The sequence below is a fragment of the Grus americana genome, chromosome 6 (genome assembly GCF_028858705.1).
Source record: "Grus americana isolate bGruAme1 chromosome 6, bGruAme1.mat, whole genome shotgun sequence".
Classification (NCBI taxonomy): Eukaryota; Metazoa; Chordata; class Aves; order Gruiformes; family Gruidae; genus Grus; species Grus americana.
In genome coordinates this window covers 36,580,713-36,601,389 of record NC_072857.1, presented here as the reverse complement: position 1 = coordinate 36,601,389, position 20,677 = coordinate 36,580,713, and the positions used below count along the sequence as shown (strand labels likewise).

The 20,677-nt window shown below is 38.6% G+C and overlaps 1 protein-coding gene across 7 annotated transcripts in view; it reads left to right on the top strand.

Moving 5' to 3' along the window:
• Positions 1–20,677, top strand: part of ZNF804A (zinc finger protein 804A) — a 217,549-nt gene that overhangs the window by 172,577 nt on the left and 24,295 nt on the right. For 6 of the 7 annotated variants that reach the window (XR_008577775.1, XM_054830877.1, XM_054830880.1 and 3 more), the window contains one exon: positions 6,539–6,682. The exons of the other annotated variant lie outside the window; for it this stretch is intronic. Coding sequence is in view for 3 of the 6 variants with exons in the window: in XM_054830877.1 (XP_054686852.1) it covers positions 6,539–6,682 (144 nt within the window). In the remaining 3 variants the exon portion in view is untranslated. The remainder of the gene's footprint in view (positions 1–6,538; positions 6,683–20,677) is intronic. 7 annotated transcript variants of the gene reach the window in all.

Genomic DNA, 20,677 nt, shown 5'->3' with positions numbered 1-20,677 from the left:
AATCAACCCAGGATGTTTTTAAATCAAAACTCTGCTCTAATTAAAGTGTGTGACTGGGAGTAGAGGAGTAAAGGAGATTAATACCAGGCTCCACCTTCCCTTGCTTATCATTAAACAGTGATGAACATTCAGTGAAGAAGATATTATCTAGAGTTAAACCTTCTTTCTTTTCTACAGCAAAACCTTCACTTCCACCTTGTATAGATGTCAAAAGATTAGTGGTAGAGATGGCATAGATAAAACTTTCTCCATTATAACTAGACCCGTGCTTTCTCATAAGCTCTGATGAAAAGCTCTGTCTCAATACTAGTATCCAAGCAAAAATCTGTGGCCAGCACTCGCACCTTGTAAGTGCATGCTCTGCCTGGAAGTAGGTTTTAAAGCACTAGAATAAATAAATAATTCTACAGATCTATGCACAACAGTTAGTTTTAATGGCAAAAAAACCCAATCAAGTGATTTTATGAGTCCCAGTTAAAAGTAATTATACAGTATAAGTGCTTTAAGTAAGTTAATGAGACAGACAAATCTGATAACGAATTGCTGTCTCATCATAAACTTCCTTTCAAGTTAATTCAATCTTAACATTGCAGAACACTGTTCTGCATTGCTTTGCTCTCCACTGAGTCCGGCTCTGTTCCTGTTCACATCCGTCTCACTCCATTTAGTGCAGGGGGTGCGGAATTCAGCCACTTGCGTTAGTAGCAGTATGGTTAACAAATTTGGTGTTTCAGAGAATGAGGATGGCATTAGGAAGCAAACAGCACTAATTAGAATAAATTTTCCTATTTCCTTCTAATTTCACTGTGTTATTTGTCCTAATGCTAGGGTGTTTATCTAAACGTGAAATACTGTCTGTGTGTTTATTAGGAAGCTGAGAAAACAGTTTTATAATTATTTGCATGTCTTCAATAGCATTTTCAAGTACACAGTTAGCAGAATACTGATCAGCTCTCTGATATGTCATAAGTATTTTGGTTGGAGTTGGTTGTCTGCAGGTAATCTTGAAGGGAAAATAAAGGTAGGGTGGGTTTTTTTCAGCCTCTGATGTTCAAATAATGTAGGGGTCTTGAGGGAACTACTTATTCCTTGGGCCCATCCTCATCCAGTGCAGTGAAACGGTGGGGTCATTGCTGGTGGAATCTTCTTTACCTGAAAGCGGAATGTCAGAAGGGAGCAAGAAATCAAGAAAATAGCACTTGATGTTCATGGCCTTGTGAGTTTTAGGTTGCTATCACATCTCACGCTAATGGGAAAGGTTCAGGTAGGGTAATTAAAAATCTGACAATAATCTCGGTCTTTATTTTCCCAACCAGTCTCCTTTTAAACTTGGTATGAAACCAAAACTTGCTCTACACTGCTTGGAAATGAATTTATTAAGATCAATGAGTAATTTGATCAATGTATCTAATTGTCTTTTGCTTTGGTCTTACCGCCTTGATAAGGACAAGAACTTTATAAATAATTAGATTTGGTACTAGACTGCATTAATATTATTAATGTATTCCATTTTTTATTTATTCCTTCAAGTGCATCAGTGGGTAATGTATAGCCTGCTTACATGAGAAAAAGTGATATGTGAAGATACTAAAAAAATTATGTGTACCAAGTAATACCAAGATTGATAGCAGAGATGTTAGTAAATTGTACGTTTTATTCAGTGAAATCTGCTTCTTCATACTGTCTTTATAATACCTAGTGAATATACCAGAAATGAAGGAATCGTCGTTAATTGTGTCCATTGGTATGGCAGTTAATTGGCTATAGAGAAGTGTGCTTTTAAGCTATGGCTGGTTTTTCCCTTGATTTATTGTCTTCTCTCTCTCTCTTTTTTTTTTTTTTTTTTTTGCTAACAGCATTTTTAGGCAGATTTTTTTCATATAAATCAGCTACTATATAGAGTAGTTTTGCCAAGTCAAGAGAATTAGCTGGAGTTATTTGACAATGTTCAAAATACAATTTTGCCACTCTTTTTTTTTTTTTTTTAGTTACTGGGACAGAAGAAAATGCTTTAAATATTTTTTGTGAAACAAGGTTACACAGGAACATCTGTGGTCTAATCCAGAGGATCAGACCAGAGCAGTGTAATCCTCTCTGGGATGACTATACCAGTAAATTATCCTGAAGAAGGGGTTTATTTCTGTAATACATTTTACTTTGCAGTGACTGCATGCCTGACCCTTTTAAGTCTACAGTAAATGCAGAATAGCTTACTGCGATAAAAGGAGCTCACATTTATTGCAAAGTAAGAATATTCACACTGGCAATCACCATGGAGTAGATGAAGTATTTTAATTTCACGTGCTTTTTTTTTTCTAGCTGACCTTTCTGCAGACAGTAGAAGTATGAGCCTGAAGTGCACTCCATAAAATTATCCACTAGACTGAGGCATCCAGTCAACTCTCCAAAGTTGTCTGTGTAAAGTGTTTAGTGTTTCTGTAGCTTTCCTCCTTTTTCTCTCATATAATGGGAGCAGAAAGTCCAGTCTAGGAAGTTACCGGTAGCCCTTCTGTGGATGAAGCCTGCTCTTAATCCACTTTATCAGACATTTGCATTTGCCCAGGCTTAAGGCTTTGGAGGATGGAGAAGATAGATTTAGAGAAATAAAGCTAGTGGATAGATGTGATCACTTATTAGATCTTTCACATAAATTATGAAAAACAGCTACAGTGAATTATAGCTGTAGGCTTTCAGATAATAAGCCTTTCAGGAAAAAAAAATGAAATTAAGTGACACTCAGTTCTGAGTTTCATTACCAAGCTGAATCATAATTCAAAGTTCTTTTAAAACTTCCAGGATGGTTTGCAAATCTTGATGAAATTGAGACTAAGCTTGATCATATTCAACCAATTTGGTTTTTTGGCTGCTACTTTACATCAGGAATATTCCTCTCCAATAAGTTTCCAGATAATTTCTGTCTGCAATCTATCGCCTGGTACTATCAAAATCCAGGGACTGTAATTTTTTACTGTCAGTTTTTGGGCAGTTATCCCTCATCAAAATTGATAGAGCTAGCAAAAGCCTCCTCTTCCAAGGTAATACTCCTTTCCAAATCAATAGAAATAGCCTAGCAGGCAGAGAACCAGCAGCCTGCGTTCTCCTGCTTCCATTCCTCATTCATCCTTGAAATCAGACTTTCCTCATCTCCCAGTGCCAACGAGCAATGACAACTTATCCTCAATCCTGACACAGCCCATGGCTGTGGGGAATCTCCCGAACACCCTTCGTTAAGGGTTTTATTAAGGGGGGGGGGGTGTGTGTGTGCATATGTGTGCAATTCAATAAGCTGAAGTCTTGGAAAGGACTAACAAAGAAAGATGTTCAGAGAGATGATTCAATGTATTTTCCCACCAGTTTAAAATAAAATTGATAAGTCTCATCTGGTAGTCTTAGGAGCTAACATGAAGAAATTTGTGTTTCATGATTGTTTGAAGTGCAACACAATGCAAAATTTTGTAAAAATAAACACTTCTACGATTTTTTTTTTTGGAAATTTTTGCTGTGAATTTATTCCTGTCGGAGATTGATACTTCACTGCTCACAATTAATAGTAAATACTATTGCCCATGCTTAGATCCCAAAGCCAGTATCTCAACCGTGAGGTTTGTTAATGGCCATTGCTGCCACTGAAGAAATGTGACGTTTAGTAGTTGGATACTAAACATCTCTTGCCAGCAAAATATTATACAGCAGCAAAGGATGTAGGTGATGAGAGTTCTATAAAAATGTTGGCTTAGTGCTCAAAGTGGTGATTTTAAAAAATTCCTGCGCTAAGACTTACTAGAAAAAGGAATAGGGAAGAAAAAAACAAACGTTAATATAAGTACTGTGTGGCACCATGGTACATTGTGGTATCATGTCTTCTTTTGGAGGCTGAAAAGAACAAGCAAAGGTGACCTCGATATAAGGAGTGCCCAAATAAACTAGAACTATATTGTTCAGAGATACACATACCGGAGAGACAGTGTGGTAGGGGGTGCATATAATTATGAATGGCCTGACAAAGGGAAGAAAAAATGGAAGATTATGACCTCTTCCAAATATGAGAACAAATAAAAGTAGCAGAATGCAGCTTTAAAGCAAAGGGAAGGCTCCTTAGTTAAGAGTCAGTTTCCTTAGTTGTACGAATAAAGTCTTACAGAGGTTCAGAAAATTGACCTTATCCAATACAATCATTCATATGTTCCTAAGGTCAAATACTTCTAGTTTTTAAAGATCTCAGTCTTGTCATTTAAAAGTCCTGTTTTTTCCTCTCCCCTGTGCATGATCGAACTCCATTATTATATTCCATCTACTTTTTTGCATCTAATTGAGATGATGTGATGATATTCTTTACTTGCCTCTGAAACTGTGATGTAATATTGTAATGTAAAATTAACCCTACACCCTAAAGAACCCTAGGTGAAGGAATTTAGTAGTAGAAACCCCAAGATCATTATAAGATTTTATTACTTTGCAGTAAAGTTGTTCATGCGGGTTCCAGTGTCTCCGCTCCATTAGGATGCATTGGGATGTCAAATGTGATTGTATTCAGGTTAGGTTCTGCGTTATAATACGTATATTGTTTAAAAAATGGTGCTTGATGCCAAGAGGAACACAAATGAAGTTACATAACTTTATTCAAGGTATTATGCTACGTTAGTTAGTCTTGCAAAATTTTGCTTGAGGGTTAATCAACAACATGTTGTGAGATCTTTTATATGAAGAAAAATTATTATTCACTTCACTGATTTGTCTTAGAATCCATCACATTTGCTCTCATTCTTCACAGATGTCATATCTAAAATTTCAGAGTTCTGATAATTGCCCCGAAATCCAGAATTTTCTTTCTCGTGTTTTAAGAAAGCAAAATCAGGTGGCATCTTTTTGTAGACTATGAGAATTACTTTTAAAGTGTTTCAAGGGAGTATATCTCCTTAGGGTCTCAACATACTGTCTCCACTGCTTTCCTGAACATAGGCATCTTGGTAGTTATTGAAGTGGTTCGAAACCTATAGTTTCTTCCTAGTTGATACCAAGAACTAAGTGCAGAGTTTCCAGGACAGGTTTCCGTACAGCATAAATGTATTTCAAAGTGTAAAATACTGCTGTTTCTTGAAATAAAATGCTAACTCACTTTGGTTTTAAACAAAACAGATTTTATGAAGCATCATTTTAGAAATGCATTAGAAATCTGTGAATTCCTCACGTGTCAGCCAGCATTCAATGCACCATTCTAAAGTGACTTTTGCTGTTCTTTTAATGGACGGAATTTTGATGAGGGAGTACCTCAGTTTGGGCATGAATCAAGGGTGTTTGCTAGCAGTCCAGTCACACTGAATTATATTTAAAGTACTAATTAAAATAAGTACTTTATGGATATAATTCTAATTGTATAACTATTGTTTCTCTTTTTTAAATAAACATAATTGTCATGAAAATATTATAATGTGGTAAAAATAAATTTTTGTATTTTAAACTCCCAAAATGTATTGGAGGTATAGGAGTCCTAAGCTGTGAAAACTGCTAGCAAATAGGGATTTTTTTTTTTTTTTCCCCAGAATTAACTCAGTTTTGGCTGTTCTGAGATCATATTTTATTTTAATCTAACCAAACAGGGAAGAAGATGGAAACAAGGGGAATTTAGGGTCAGTTCCAAAGAGCTCACAGTGATGAAATTTTGTGAAACAAATCAAAGGGGTGTATTTTCTTAATATTTGCCACGTTTGGGATTTCAGAGTGTGATTCTATCCCAGACAGACTCGCCAAAAGCAGAAGTCATTGCACTGAAGTTCTACATGTGCAGTGTTTAACTGATATTAAACTAATTTGAGATGACAGACCATTTCCATGCTCTTTCAGAACAGCCCATGTTATCATCAATGTATTTAGGAAATTAATAAATATTACTTGTATGTAATTTGCTCATAAATGATAAGCAAGGTTGGTTGTAATGCTTTTGCTAATGTATGGTAAACAAGACATGTGTCTGTCCTCCTAATAATGTCTGATAAATAACAAAGTTATGGAAGATACTCATTACATCTCAACCATGAAAGTGTTCCTCATGTTTTCGTGTGTACACGTGTTCAAGAAGGGCCCAGTAGGATTTCTTTAAGTTTGTTTTCTTTTTAATAAGCGTACTTTGTTGTAAAAGCCTGATAACTAAATTACTGGAGGTTTTTTTGTATCTTTGTGCTTATTCTGCTTGGGTATGTTACCTAGCAGATCTTTGGAGCAGCGAGTCTTGGATTGAAATTCACTCAGAAATAGCCTTCAGCATGATAAATATTTGTATTTAGACAGAACCTGGGGAAATCCTTCTAGTCTCTGATAGGGCCCCTAAGGGGAGCTGGCAACTGTAGAGCAAATTGAAGTGTGCAAATCTTCGGCCTCGCAGCAGAAACAGTAAATATGTGCAGTGTAACACGGCAAATATGTGAAGGCTTTTAGTTACGGAGGTGTGTAAATGTTTACAAATATGATTAACTGCAGAGCACAAAATCCATTTGTAGCATCAAAGGCAAAACTAAAATTACTTTTTCCCGCCCCCCTCCAGGATTATGCTGAAAAGAAAAACACGATAGCAAAAGCTCTGGAAGATCTTAAAGCCAACTTCTACTGTGAACTCTGCGACAAGCAGTACTATAAACACCAGGAGTTTGACAATCACATTAACTCTTATGATCATGCTCACAAACAGGTAAGAGGAATCTGCTCACTACTTCAACTTAGTTTCAGGTAGAATAATGAAATAAGATGTCCTTCATGTAAGCTTGCAAATCACACATTTGAGTTATGCCTGAATTTCAGGTTCTGGGAAGCAAAATACACAGTTTTCTTAGAAACGGATCTTAACGTGAAGATTTTACAGTCAAAAATTCTGAGATGGAGAGAAAGTGAAATGTGAACAGTTAAATTGTGGAGAGAGACAGGGAATGATGGCAAATATGATTAAAAGTGTAAATGTACAGTTTCCTTGTTATCAATTGAATTTTGCATATATACAAATACTGTGATCTGCCTAAGAGATGACTGGGAAGCATATGTTGCAAGAGATGTATGAAACTTGACACACTCTTTGGTAAATTCTGAAATGGGCTATGGTTTTACTGAAATGCAATGAAGATAAAAAAAAACCCTGTGGTGATGAAAAGTTTCTGGCTCAGCTCATAATAAGATATGTGTTAGCTTTAAAAACTGGTATTTACATTTTTACCACCACATTTTATCACTGCATCTCCAAGTTGTTGTCCTGCTTTGGTAATATAAAAGCAGTGCTTCCACATCACAAGTGAGGTAATACATCCCAGTGCAACATCCTGGTCTCCAGAGGGGTCAGGACTATGTAATTCAGAGGAAAATACAATGCATCTTGACTCCACTGAAGAGATATGTAATGATAATATAAAGATATGTAATAACCGTACAGGAAATTTCTACTTAGTCAATTTAGCTGGTAATTATTCTGTATCTTTTTATTTTTTTAATCTGGTGAAATCATATGGTTGTAAATTTGGATGGATTGCTTTTCGTTCTAATTGAATCTCCCTTTGTCCTGTAATTCTGCTCAGGGTGAACGCAGACGAGTTGCTTTTCTTTCCTTCAGCACTTCTCCCTGAAACACGTTCCTCTCTCTCTCATTGGTATTTTTATTTAGCCCATAATTTACACTGTCAGTGTGAGCATTAGATTTGGTTTTGAGAACTATGGAGATGTGGACCTCAGCAGCAATAGCAATCTGTGAGAAACTGGAGGGAAAGATATTAGATAAGAAATTAGCAGGTAGCTTCATTGCATCCTATAGATATTTATTAGGAGTTGCTAATGTTTTTAGTTAAAATACAGGTGGAATTGATTCTTCAGGCGTCATGTTCACTCGGCAGCACCTCATTGATGGAAGGCAGGAAAAAAGAAGTGATGGGCAGAGTCTTTCCCACTTGAACTCTCTTAGGATTTTTATTTATTATTTTTTAAGTGCTCTGAAGCACTTTGAAATAATGAGAACCTGAAGGTTGCAGTATTCGTTCCTCTATTCACTGTTGATGAAAAATTGATTCTGAAACTGAGGTCTGGCGTGAGACTGAACAGGGCCTTGTTTCCAGTGGTTCACATAGTTACTCTTGTGTTCTGACGGCTTTAGACAAGAGATGCTGGGCACTGCACCAGCATCTGACGGAGCACGGCAGATCCTACCTCGCCATTTTTTGTGTAGGGATGCTGTGTGTCGGTGTTTGCATGTGGCTTCATGGATGTGTTTGGTGAAACACAGGAAGCCATCCGCTGCCTCTGTAAGACGTCCACAACTCTAATCTCCCTGGTAGGAAATCAATCAAAAGGTTCTAGTTTTCCAGTAGAAAAAATGGTAAGGATGCTTGTTTGGGTGAAGTGATAATTTTCTGTAATATTACTGCCAAATAAAACTATTGATTCCTGAGATTAAAACATTAAGTCAAGTTTAACTCTTCTGGAGTGTTTTTTGTGGTGGTTTCTACTGGTGTTATAAAAAGAAACCATTCCTCTTCCTGTATTTCAGGTGAAAAAGGGGGCAGGAAGCATATGCTGCACTGCAGGCTCACTCAGATTTACTCAGTTTTCAAGGAACTTCATACCACATGCTTTTTTTTCAGTAACCTCATTTTACTAAGTGTGCTAGAGCCATTAGCAGGTGCTACTGTTGAACACTCTGATTTTGTCTTGAAACTTCCTACCTCAGTGGCAGAAGTTTCCAGCAGTTCAGTAGAGGTGAGAGGAACATATAATCTGTCTTTGGATTTTGCTCACTATTTTTCTCTTCTCCCTTCAATCACACCTTTCTGCTAATAATGGATAGGTAAGGGGAAGCACTTACTAGAAAAAGTTTCCCATGATCCAAGAACAGTTGTAAGCATATGCAGCCAGTTCGGTTTCTGTAATCCCAGCACCTGACACTGGTTTCTATGTGATCAAATGGATGAAACCTCTGCCTAAACCCGAGTTCATCCCAGCATTCTGAAAAGCCATATTTAATCCTAATTGAGCTCTCTGTTATCATACCATCTCAGCCATGGCTGGTTTATCGGAAAAAATATTCGTAACAGCTTCTGTACCTCAGTTTCATTGTAGAAGATTTTATTTTTTACTTTCCATTGATTCAGAAGTTGCTAGCACAGAAAATTTACAGGATTAAAATATGAGATTTTATGTGAGTTTTATCCTTCATTGGATGGGGAGCCCTGTACTGTTGGGGATTGGTTGTGTTTTGATTTATTGCATCTTATAGCTTCTGAATATCCGCTCTGAGATAGTATGAGGTCCTTCTGACTGATCCAGAAAGAAAGGATAGGGATAAGGCAGAACTAATTTTATTTCCTAGGACCTGAAGGAGTTCAGACCGGTGCCTCAGGATCTCCACTAGCCTCTGTTAGTGTTTTCTTGTTCTTACCTTTGGCAATATGGTTTGAAGAGCAATATCTGTAGCCTTTATGAAATACTCCTGGAAAAAGTAACTTGCAAGCAGTCAGTGGTAATGGAGAAAAAATGAACTCTTTTGTCTGCTTTGAAAGCCTAGACCAAAAAAAAAAAAAAAAAAGAAAAGAAAAGAAAAAACAAAAACATAATGCAGGTGTCTCTAAAAACAAAACTCTTCTGGGCTCAATACAGAGAGAAATGTAACTAAGGCAGAATTTAATATAGTAATGAGAGAATTGCTATTTGATGATGATGGTCTAAAATCACAGAATGGAGCTTTTGAGACCCACGCCAGGACTTTAAAAACATCTGTATGATTTTATGCAGCATTTCTTCAGTATTGGGAAGCACATGACGAGCTCTCTGAAGTGCTGTATTCATGCAGGGTGAAAAAAATCCTGCCTGTGTTCCTCACAATGCTGCAGTTTTGATAAATGCAGCTGAGCATTAAGTCTAAGGCTCTGAATGACCCTCATCTCATAGCCGTTCAGAGTCCGTGAGTTGTGTTGTCTTGTCAATGAAGAAGGCTGGATCACACAGCTAGGTTCCCTACATCAGTCATTCCTCAAGGGACTTTAGTTGCTACAAGAACAAAGAGGTTTTATTCCTGTATTTGAAAGTCTTCGTCTCCATCTCAGAACTTCTGATTAATTGCCTAATATCACGGCAGCACACCCGAGCCTGGTGCCGTTTCCTCTCCCAGGAGAGCTCTTCCAAATATCAAACAACAACAACAACAAAAAAAGCTGTGATGAAAAATAAAATTAATAGCCTTAATGTATTTGCATCTAGATATGCAAATACAATCAATTAAATAAATTATAAGTAGGAATTTTTCCCCGCAGAATCAGAGGTCATTTTTCAAACCGTGTCTCCCTGGATGAAAATGATCTCCCTGCTCTAAAAATGTATTGAAAATTGTATGGAGGTAATAACACACAAATTATGCAGGAAGGCTAATTTAGTAGTTGTTTCCTTTCCCTATTCCAGACACAGATTTCTCCTGTCTACATTTTTCTCCTCTCCTTACATGTTTTTCTTCTTTGCATGTTTTTAGAGATCAATGCCAAATAAGCTAGAGAATATCAATCTGTGGCTAATCAGAAGTCCAAACTTTGGTCATCATTATGTGTTTGAATAAATATTTCATGGAATATGTGTGAAGAAAAAGAAATTCGGAAGTGGAAGGGTGTGATTAGGCATAACAACAGTAAAACCCCCGTAATTTTACTAACGCTATACCTCCTATGAAGTATGAAGCGTATAAGGTATAAAGTAAGAGCAGTATAGCACATTTGAGGATGCCAGCATTCTTGGCAACAATAATTGGATGTTATCAGTTGTTTGACTCTGCAATTTAAAAACAAAGCAGTGAATTCTTGTAGTCATTGTCATGGCTTTTTTTAAAAAAAATCTCATTGTAGAGTTATTCCCTCTGAAAAAGACAAGATCCCATCTCTTCCACTTGGTTGGTGCCTGCAGAGGGTGCACTGCAGTGGGTCATAGTTTTGAGGATGTTCACCAGTAAGGGATTTCATGAAATAAGAATATTAAAACTTCTGTTTCCCAGATTTTAACTGTAGCCCTTCCTGTGGATAGGCTGGAATTGGTTACTTGACAGAGTAACAGTGAAGGGGATCACAAGGAGCGATGCAGAACAAGACAGCGCTCGTTTTGTGACATGTGCCAGGCTCTGCTTGATGAGACGTGGAGGCAGAGCCCAAGGCAGGCTGCTCTCAGCTGCCATTCGGCAGCCCTGCTACAGCTCATAGAATGGTTTGGGTTGGAAGGGACCTTTAAAGGTCACCTAGTCCAGTGCCCCCTGCAATGACCAGGGACACCTTCAACATGATTGGGTTGCTCAGAGCCCTGTCCAGCCTGATCTCGAATGTTTCCAGGCATGGAGCATCTACCACCTCTCTGGGCAACCTGTGCCAGTGTTTCACTACCCTCATCACAAAAAATTTCTTCCTTATATCTAGTCTGAATCTACCCTCTTTTAGTTTAAAACCATTACCCCTTGTCCTGTTGCACCAGGCCCTACTAAACAGTCCCTCTCCAGCTTTCCTACAAGCCCCCTTTTTAAGCTCCATGCTGCCTGAAATGGCATTGCATTTTGCTGGACCTTGCTGCGCACTGAGCCCAGCCAAGAGGGATGTTTAAGATGAAAAAAATTGACAAGAAGGCCACGGTGAGAGTTTATGGCTGTGAAAATCTCTGAGAGCAATAAAATAAATCGCTTCTTCAAGCCATCACCTAGGCTGGTCTTGGATCAGAAAAACGCCCACATGGATGTGTCGGTGCCAAACCCACGGCGTCTTTTGTGCTGAATTTCTGCAGGGGGAGGCAGCAGGAAGGCAGTTGCGATGCTTCATACCCTGGTGAGGAAAATGTGAGCCCGGAGCGTGCCGTTGGGGAGAGCTTATGGGAAACCGCCATGGGAAGCACTTGCACCATCATTTTTTTCCATTCCTTGCAAGTGAAAATAATTCTTTGCAATACATTTCAGTATTTCTTTTTCTTGTTTCTCTCTTCTTTGTAGCCTAGTGACATATCACTTTTAATATCAGATAAGATTCTTGCAGCTGAACTTTCTGGAATGTAGAACTTTTATATTCCTTCCTTTACTCCAGCTTGTTTCTCACATTAGAATAGAGCAGCATCTCGGTGTATTCTTATGGGCAGGCAGTCTTAACTTTCCTGAATGTTAAGCAAGCATAGCTGAGGATTTAAACATTTTTGTTTGAATCAATCTTGTGTAGCCCTGTTTTACTGTCATTATTGCTTTCACAGAATGTAACTTTGCATCTCTTCCTATATTTCTTTTTTTCCTCGGGAAAAGATAATCATCTTTGTAGCCTTTTTAAATATTAAGGAAACACCAACCAAATATTCAGATGCATGTGTTGATATACATATGTAAATTTGTAATGCACGTATATTTGAAATTACCCCCTTCTCTTCCAGACACATACAGGTCTATCACTGTATTTCAATTTCTTTTCCATGAATATTGCATTATTTAATAGTCTTTTGTGGTTGAACTGGGGTTTGTTTGTTTGGTTTTTAGTAAAAAGCTTCCTTTGAAGCTTGAAGCACTTATACTGACAGTAATGCTAATAAGCCTCATCACCAGGCCTATTAATTACAGCTCAGCACTGCTGGTAGCAGTGGAGCAGAGTATTGCAATAGATATGGTCCTTCCTTTCTCAACTCCTTTACAAAACAACAACAAAGCTGCTGCTGTTGCTCTGAAGAGAAAGGCAGAGCCGCCAACATGACAGCACCACACTGGGCCGCGGAGGAGGGGGGAAACAGAATGAGGATCTCTGCTCCCCTGCACGCTAAGGATGTTTGGGGTGGGTTTTGGTGTAGACAGTGTGAAGCGCGGGGAGATACTTAGCGGGAACTGGAAGGCTTCAGGAAAAGGGGAAATGTAGTCCTGTTGCATTAGGGCACAGAGCCGCTTGGAAAGCGTGTTGCTGGTCTGTTAGCAACGCGTCTGCAAATGGTAGTCTTTGTTCTGCTTTACAGAATGTATTTTAAAATTAAATAGTTCTGTTCTTTATGAGTATTTCAGTATATTTAGGGAGAAAATGCACACACAGTTTCCTGGATGAAAGAAAAAAATATCTATTTTCCTTCCCATTTTTTATTTTACCTATAAAATTTAATCCTAGAAATTGGCTTCTTGATTGGTATCAGTGTAACAGAGTATTTAGTCACTCTTTAGCTCAAAACTTGTACTGATGGGTTAGATGAGGATATTCTTGGGTAAAATATTAATACTGCAAAATCCGATTTTCTTGCCAACTAACATTCTGTTTCCTCATTACCAAAAAAGACATATCACTACATTCCTGCCTTAGTAATTATAACAGAAAGGATACTGCATAACACTTTCTGGTTTTCATGTTTGGGAAATTCTGTTCTGTAATAATTAACTGACTTATTTTTTTCTGAAAAAGTGTTTTTAGAACAAACATAATTACAGTAAAGAAGTATATACCCTATCTGTCCCACTAATAGCCTGCAAACAGAATATTAACCCCATGCACTGATGCTTCTGATTCCATGAGGAGCCCGTTCTTTAACACAGAAGTAGCCTTACCCAGCTGCAAGCCTTCCTCAGTTTAGAAACTTGGTATTTATCCTCAGTTCTTTAATTTTTTTTCTGCTTTGAATTATTGCAGCCTTCTCCTTTCTGTCCTTTGCAATATCCAGATCAGTCTGATAACCTGATAAATCACTAATGTTGTATTTCCATGCAAAACCATTACAAGTTTAATTCAACCACCCATTGCTCATTTAGTATTATTTTCCAAATCTAGATTGATTGAGTTACTTCACGGGGGCGGGGAGAATACAATGCCAACGCAAAGAGGGATGGAGGAATAAGGGATGAGAGGAAACATGGTTTACTCCATATGTCCTGCATGTTTTTCTCCCTGGCATGCATTTCTACTCTTGTGGTTCGTTCTTTTATTTAAAACCATACTCACACCATACTTACAAATTTCAGTCCAGCTTTGTCTTTTTAAATCGGTTTGTGAAACTTTCTACGTGTAACTTAGCTGAACTAAGGCTAATTTTAAACTTTGCTTTACCGTATCAGCATTTATCAGGTTTCTGCTGTTTGGCCAACACTGTTGCAAAAGAAAATACTTTATTCCATTCAGCACTAAGATAAGAATGGACACAATAAGCAGGATTTGAAGATGGGAAATAATATAGTGTTCTAGTACATGAGTCCTGAGACATGATGCATCTTTTGGCATACAGTGTTTTGATGGGGAGAAATGATTAAAAACTTGTGTTATAGAAACTTGGAGATCAGATGACAGTTTACCTATCACTTGCTTTGTTGCATTAGTGTATAGATCAGCTAAGCAATTATCTGGAAGAAAAAATAGTATTTTTTATTTTTATTCATTCTTTAAGAGAATAAATCTCCCAAAGTTAATTTAAGCATTATTATGGCTGCAAAGTTCAAACCAGTCAACAGAATACCTTTTCTGTAATTTGCAGAAATTCCCAATGCATTCCCATTGCTGTCCTGAAAGTAATCAAGTAGAATATAGGTTAAGTTTAAGCTGTCAGTGATCATAGAGAAAAACGGTATTTACAGTGAAGTTTTAAATTTTCTTAAGTGAAGGAGAAACTACTATGTTGCTACTAATATATTAAATTCTGACCTCTCAAGGTGAATCATTTTTTATGACATTAACATGATTTAATTTGCTAAAACAATGAAGTGGTGCATGTGAATCGTTAGTACTCCATGCCTAATGCCGCAAAAACCACCTTATAGTTTCCTATTTGCTACCAAAAAAAAGTTTCAGGATTTTTTTTTTCCCTTAGGAGCTTTGCTAGAATTATATTTTATGCCCTACAGTTTGTGCGTGCTGGTTTACATGTGAGAGTTCATTCTTTATCGGAAAGAACTGCGCAACCTTTTCAGTACAAGCCACAGTAAATCTTAGGGTAATTATCGCAGCCTTTGCTGATCCATGCAAAATCAATCCTTCATTCATTTCAGAAAAAGCTTGTTCCTTTTTCAGTGGTAGTTCTGACCGGTTGACGATACATAGCATTGCAATCAGCGTTGGCTTTTGTGAAGAGATGTGACGAGACAAACTGTATGGAAGTGATAGCAGGTTTCCTTCAAGTGATGGCTCCTGCTCAGTCTGCACGCTGCGTGCAGGAGGGTGTTGGGACCTCTACAGAGCCAGGGCTTAACCCACCGTACATCTAAGGAAAGGTTGTATGCCTTGAGCAGATGACCAGCACTGTGGTTTCTTCAGGCAGACTAATGCTGCTCTAGAAATAATAGTTACTGTTGTTCTGCATATTTTAATTGCAGCTCAGTAGCAGTGTCACCGTAATTCGGGAATAAAAGAAAAGCCCTTAACAGCAATTTAGCATTAAGAAGCAGGCATTTCCTTTTATTGCAGTGCTGGATGTCAGGAGGATAGTTCCTCTAATCAGGCACACCTAACGCTGGTTCTCTTGTCATATTTATACACAAATGTTACAAAGATTACAAAGTGGTGCACTCCCCGTTACAATAATTGGTTCATCTTTCTTTGCCTAGCATGCAAACTAGAACGCATGCTCAGTTCCTTTCTCCGCCTCTATCTTTTGAGTAGGTGGTATAATTTGGATAGGGGGCTTATGGGTCGGTGGTCGTGGGGACCCTGGCCCAAATTACCTTTCCCCTAGTTTCTCAATACTTTGGTGTTGGTAATTGTTTGCTATATGCCTCAGGAAGATAAGGATGCTGCTGGAGGCAATTAGTGTCCTCCCTTTCTGAAAAGTACGTACATAAGGACCTTGAAGTATCTTGCAGCTCCTCCTTTTTATCATGATGTGTACCGTGTGCTCATACTAAGAATTGTTAGCCTTCTACCTAAAGTAACAATGAATAGTTTCTTATCACAGGTAATACAAGTAGGCCTTTGTTACAGACCTATCTTTTTGGCTACAGCAGCTTATACGGAAATGTCTTCAAGTTCCTGAACCACTCAAGGAGGGTTCAGCAAAGTCTAAAATATGAACTTGGGTTTTTCTTCTTTTTTCCACGTGCAGTTGATGCAGTCATGGAACAATTTAGCTGTAGAGCCTCTTCTGTGTTTGTGGTTGGTTTTTGTGTTTGAGCAGCTGTGGTTAGCTGGTTGGCTTTTGTTTCGGTTTGTTTTTAAATTAGTGCTACATCTACAGCTGTCCAGCAAAAGTCTGAGTGACTCCCTAATTTAAACTTTCCCCACCCTCACACTGCAAATGAATAAAATAAGAAAGACTTCAGTAAGGGCTCTGTGAACATTTGAAAGGACAGATTAAGTGAGCATGAATGCGGTCTGTTTTGACCTCTGTTAGCAGACAGACAGTAGCCCTCGTTTAAGAAGATTTCAAGAGTCAGTGGGGAGGAAAGCTAGAAGTGAGCCCTTGCCTTCAGTCCTGTTTGTATTTTGGATTCAGCAGAGCCTTTTCCTTCATCTCAAGGATACCATACACAGTAGTTCCAGTAATACCTCCTAGTTTCTCACTGTGCTTTCACCTGTGTGTGTTGATGACAAACATCCTTGTGACAAATCTGAATTATTTTGTAAAGAACCTTTCAATTTCTTCCAAAGTCTCCACGTGTGGCAGATGAGTAGTGGTTCAACATCAAACGATTGAAAGTGTTGATGTCTTTTGGTTGAATGATTTATTTATTTTTTTTAAGACATTTGGTCTGCAGAAGACAATATTAATACAAGCAGTCTATGTGACCGTGCCTCCCTTTTGCAGGCATCCTTCTCTTTCCTTGAATTATCCGTTGCATGTTTCATCTTTTCCTAAAGTAGAACCAACAAGAGACCCATGGTATACTGTAATATAAAGAATATTACTTCAAGTTCATTCATGAGTAATGCTACTACTTTTAAATGTCTGGCTTCTGTGATATGACTTACTGCTGCTGTCTTGATATGCAGTCTTGATATACCTAATGATACCAAGAGGGAACACAAAGAGTTAGCTCTGCACCTGTAACCCACCTTCCCTTTTCTAGCACTGAAATTCAAGAAAAGTAGAGAGATCTATTAAATGAAAACCTCCACCTTCTTTAATGCTGGTGTTTATTTATTTATTTTTAACCACCTTTTTTGTGTATTTTTGTACAGCTATTAAGTGCTTGCTTGCACTGGTATCTGTATGTTCACATCTGGTACAGCATCTCATTGTGTTACACGATTTATAACGACAGAGAGGTATATCTGCCTACAAATTGCTTGTAATGAGAGCTAGAAACAAAGCCTCACAGCGATAACATGGAAGAGAAGGGTGAGGGCAGAGATTAGCAATCATTATCACAGACACTCTTAAGGATCAGGTTTTCTCCTCCTCACCTCTGTGCATCTTCCTCCCTTACTATTATTTTTGTCCCGCTCCTGGCCGCAAGAAAAACAACTTGTCCCCCTGGCCAAAGGGGGCTTTTGTGGAGGCACAGTGGTTACAGTGAGCATTGCAAGAGCAGGGCACTTGTTTAAGGATCCTTAAGGTTATCAATAGTCTTTGTCTCATGCACAAAAGGCATGGTATGAGACATTGCTGTCACTAGGTTTGATAAAAAATGGAAGGCAATGTTGATTTGAAAATGAACGTGTAAGTGGCACAAATTAGAAAAAAGTAAAATAAGTGAATGAAGCATTAAAATTATGCTTATAAAACTCATCCTTAGTTGTTTTCTCTCTCTCTTGCTAAGCAAGCATTAAGCTAACATGAATGGTTCTCTTTTTCTTCTGTTTTGTGAGACAGAGGCTGCTGCCACCTCTCCTTCTGTCTCGTCCCTCTTTGCAATCCCACTTCTCTGCCCCAGCAGGAGACTTTTCTTCTATGCCATCTCGAGACTCATTTCTCGCTTAATGAATCTTTCTTTTTTCCTTTGTTTGGATATGAGTACGACACATGCTGTCGATGTGGATTGCTTCATTTTCTTCCCTCATTTCTGCCCATAGTTACTTGATTTGCATTTCTAAGGAATACCCCAATTAGTATATTTTCCTGGCATCAGCCTACTATATAAGGTTGGTTAAAAGTTATGTATTGTATAATGAGAAATATATTAAAAATACCATCTAAGGTAAATTATAGTCTACCCATGAGCGTTATATGCTCACTGAATAAGAACATGTTTGACTCCTAAGCTGTCTCACAACTGCTTTGCCTGCAAAGACTGTAACCTCTTCATTGAGCACTTGGTGTTTGCTTTGCAGAGTGGAAGCTCTAGTCTGAGTTACTCCTTAGTGACCAACACTGCCAACACCTTCAAATGGCCAGACCCAATATAACTGACTTCCACTCGGATCTCAAAGAGCAAAGAAGGTTTCTGAGGGGCAGGTGAAAAATCACTGGGGGATTAACAGCTAAAAAAAATACAGGGAATGTTTGCAAGGAGATTTTTGTATTCAGATGCTTAGAAGTAGGTCAGGCCTGAAGCAGATGTCCATCCACCCCATGCCAAAATTCCTGCAAGGCATATGCTATACTCAAGCCTATTTTAGGATCCTTTTTCATTTTTTTCTTGACTCAAAAAAAATCAGAGTGAGGAGGCGGGGCTGTCCAAGCAAAGCTGTCATAACAGCTGAACAATAGGATTTGCAATGGTGAGAGCTGGGCAGCCTTAAAATGGTAGGTTTTGAATAACCTCACTTATGATGATGAGGTGGGGGGGTTACTTGACTTACATAACAGTAGATAATGTCTTAAATGATAGCTAGTCTTTTCCAAATGACTCTGCGGGTAGCGGATTTTCTTTTCAAGCATGTTCGGGTATCTTGCTTTGGCTCTGCACACCTGCCTGGCTATGAACAAAGGGAAGCTAGAATAGCTAATGACTCATCTCTCTGCCTTGATTAACAGGAAGATCAACAAGGCAAAAATAATGTCATATCATTTTCCTTAAGCAATAGTGAGGAGAAAATATTGTGTATTTAAAAGTGCTGGGTTTGAAAGCTTTTTATTCCCTCGGTGTAAGAAAAGTGTAAAATTCCAGGTTTATGTCCCCATTTGAGTACAGCTTCACTAGCTGTTCCTCGTACGATGGAGATTCACCGCTACCAAGGGGCTTCTGTGCCTTCCTATATGGGTATGCATGGAGAGGATGGACTCTTTTGCAAATCCCTCAAGTTGCCATCTGAATTGGAGATATTTCAGCTGTAATTTCTTGTAGGCAGGCAACTGAGAATAACAGGTTCAAGTAGTGAACATATCTTTTCTTGGTCCACTGCAGAGGGCAAGCGATTCTGCAGGTGAAGCAAACCGAGTTTTTCTTGTTTCGATTTTTTTTTTCTTTTTTAAGCGGAAAGAAAGAAAAGCAGAAGCAGGTTTCTGATCTCGGTTAACTCTTGGGATGAGCCTCACACAAGCAAGTTCACAGCTCTGCGCGCTGTGCACAGTCTGAGTTTAATGGGGAACTGGAGCGAGGGAAACGAGGGCGGCCGGTGAGGTCGGGGAGGGAGCGATGCCCTGCCTGCCCTTGCACCTATTGAGGGGAGAGCTCATCTTCCCACAGGAAGCGGCCACAGGCATGCAGGAGGCTGCTCTGCTCTCTGCAGTGACAAGTGCCCTAGATAGGTGCCTGTCACCCCCCGGGCAGGGATTGTGCGTAGCTGGAGAACGTAAAGAAGTGGTATGGCTCACCCTCCTGAGCACTTCACTTCAAGCACTTGTTCTTCCATGCGCACTTTCGAAAATTTAAAAAAAAAATTAAAAAATACACAGTGCTCATAATAAAAATCTAAAATACTAGTCACTTCTGGGAGCACAGATGATTTCTGCAAAGTAAACTGCCTGGTATGCTGCTAAGGAAAATATTTTCTTGTACATTTGTAACTGTTGTCATTGACAATAAAATTGCTTGAAGTATAAAATAATGGTAGTGTGTTGCCTACCATGACAGAAACTGTAAGAGGGTTTTGGCCTTTAGTACGCTTTAATGGGTGCTCTACAGAGGAACTGACACTTCCATTTATTAACTTGTAATTGTCCAAAATAAATCCTGCTTTTTTCCCTCCCAGTAGATTGAAGCCTAGTATATGTTAATTGTGCTGGCTCTTCTCCTGGCCTGACACCTTGACAGCTCTTGTCAGCATTTAAAAGTTATTCCCTTATGAAAACTATACATCTACTGGTTATTCTCCCATAATGGCCTTGCCACTCATCTCTTCTGTGTTTTTTAATTCTGACATCAAAGTTTACGCTTAGCATTGCCCCCTGACAGGACAGCGTTCTCTAATGACTACGGTAGGTCAGTGCTCCCTGTTTCGGAGAGAACGCAAAAAAAATTAAATCCAGCATTTCATTTTGCAAGTGTACGCCTGGGGCTCTTGCTTTACTAAGGCTCAGGTATTTGCTCTTCATTAAAGAAATGAGGTTGTACAGTAAACTGATTTATTAGGTATACCACCCAGCGCTCTCATCTCATCAAATCTCACACTGTGCAGGACTAGAGCATCTCATAATTTCTAAAAAAAGACCGCTAATTAACATTTATGTGCTACAGGACATGATGGTACTTCAACGGGTGGCACTTTTTCCTTTGAGTCTGTATTGGAGCAATATAATTGTGTTGCAAGAGTTGCTGCCTTCAAGATATAAAACCGAGACCTTGACCACCATGATAATTAAAGTTCCCAGGCTGCCTTCTTAGGAGCAAGGGTGGTAACTCAGTCGTGCACTGGCCAAAATCCAGGCAGGTAATTAGATT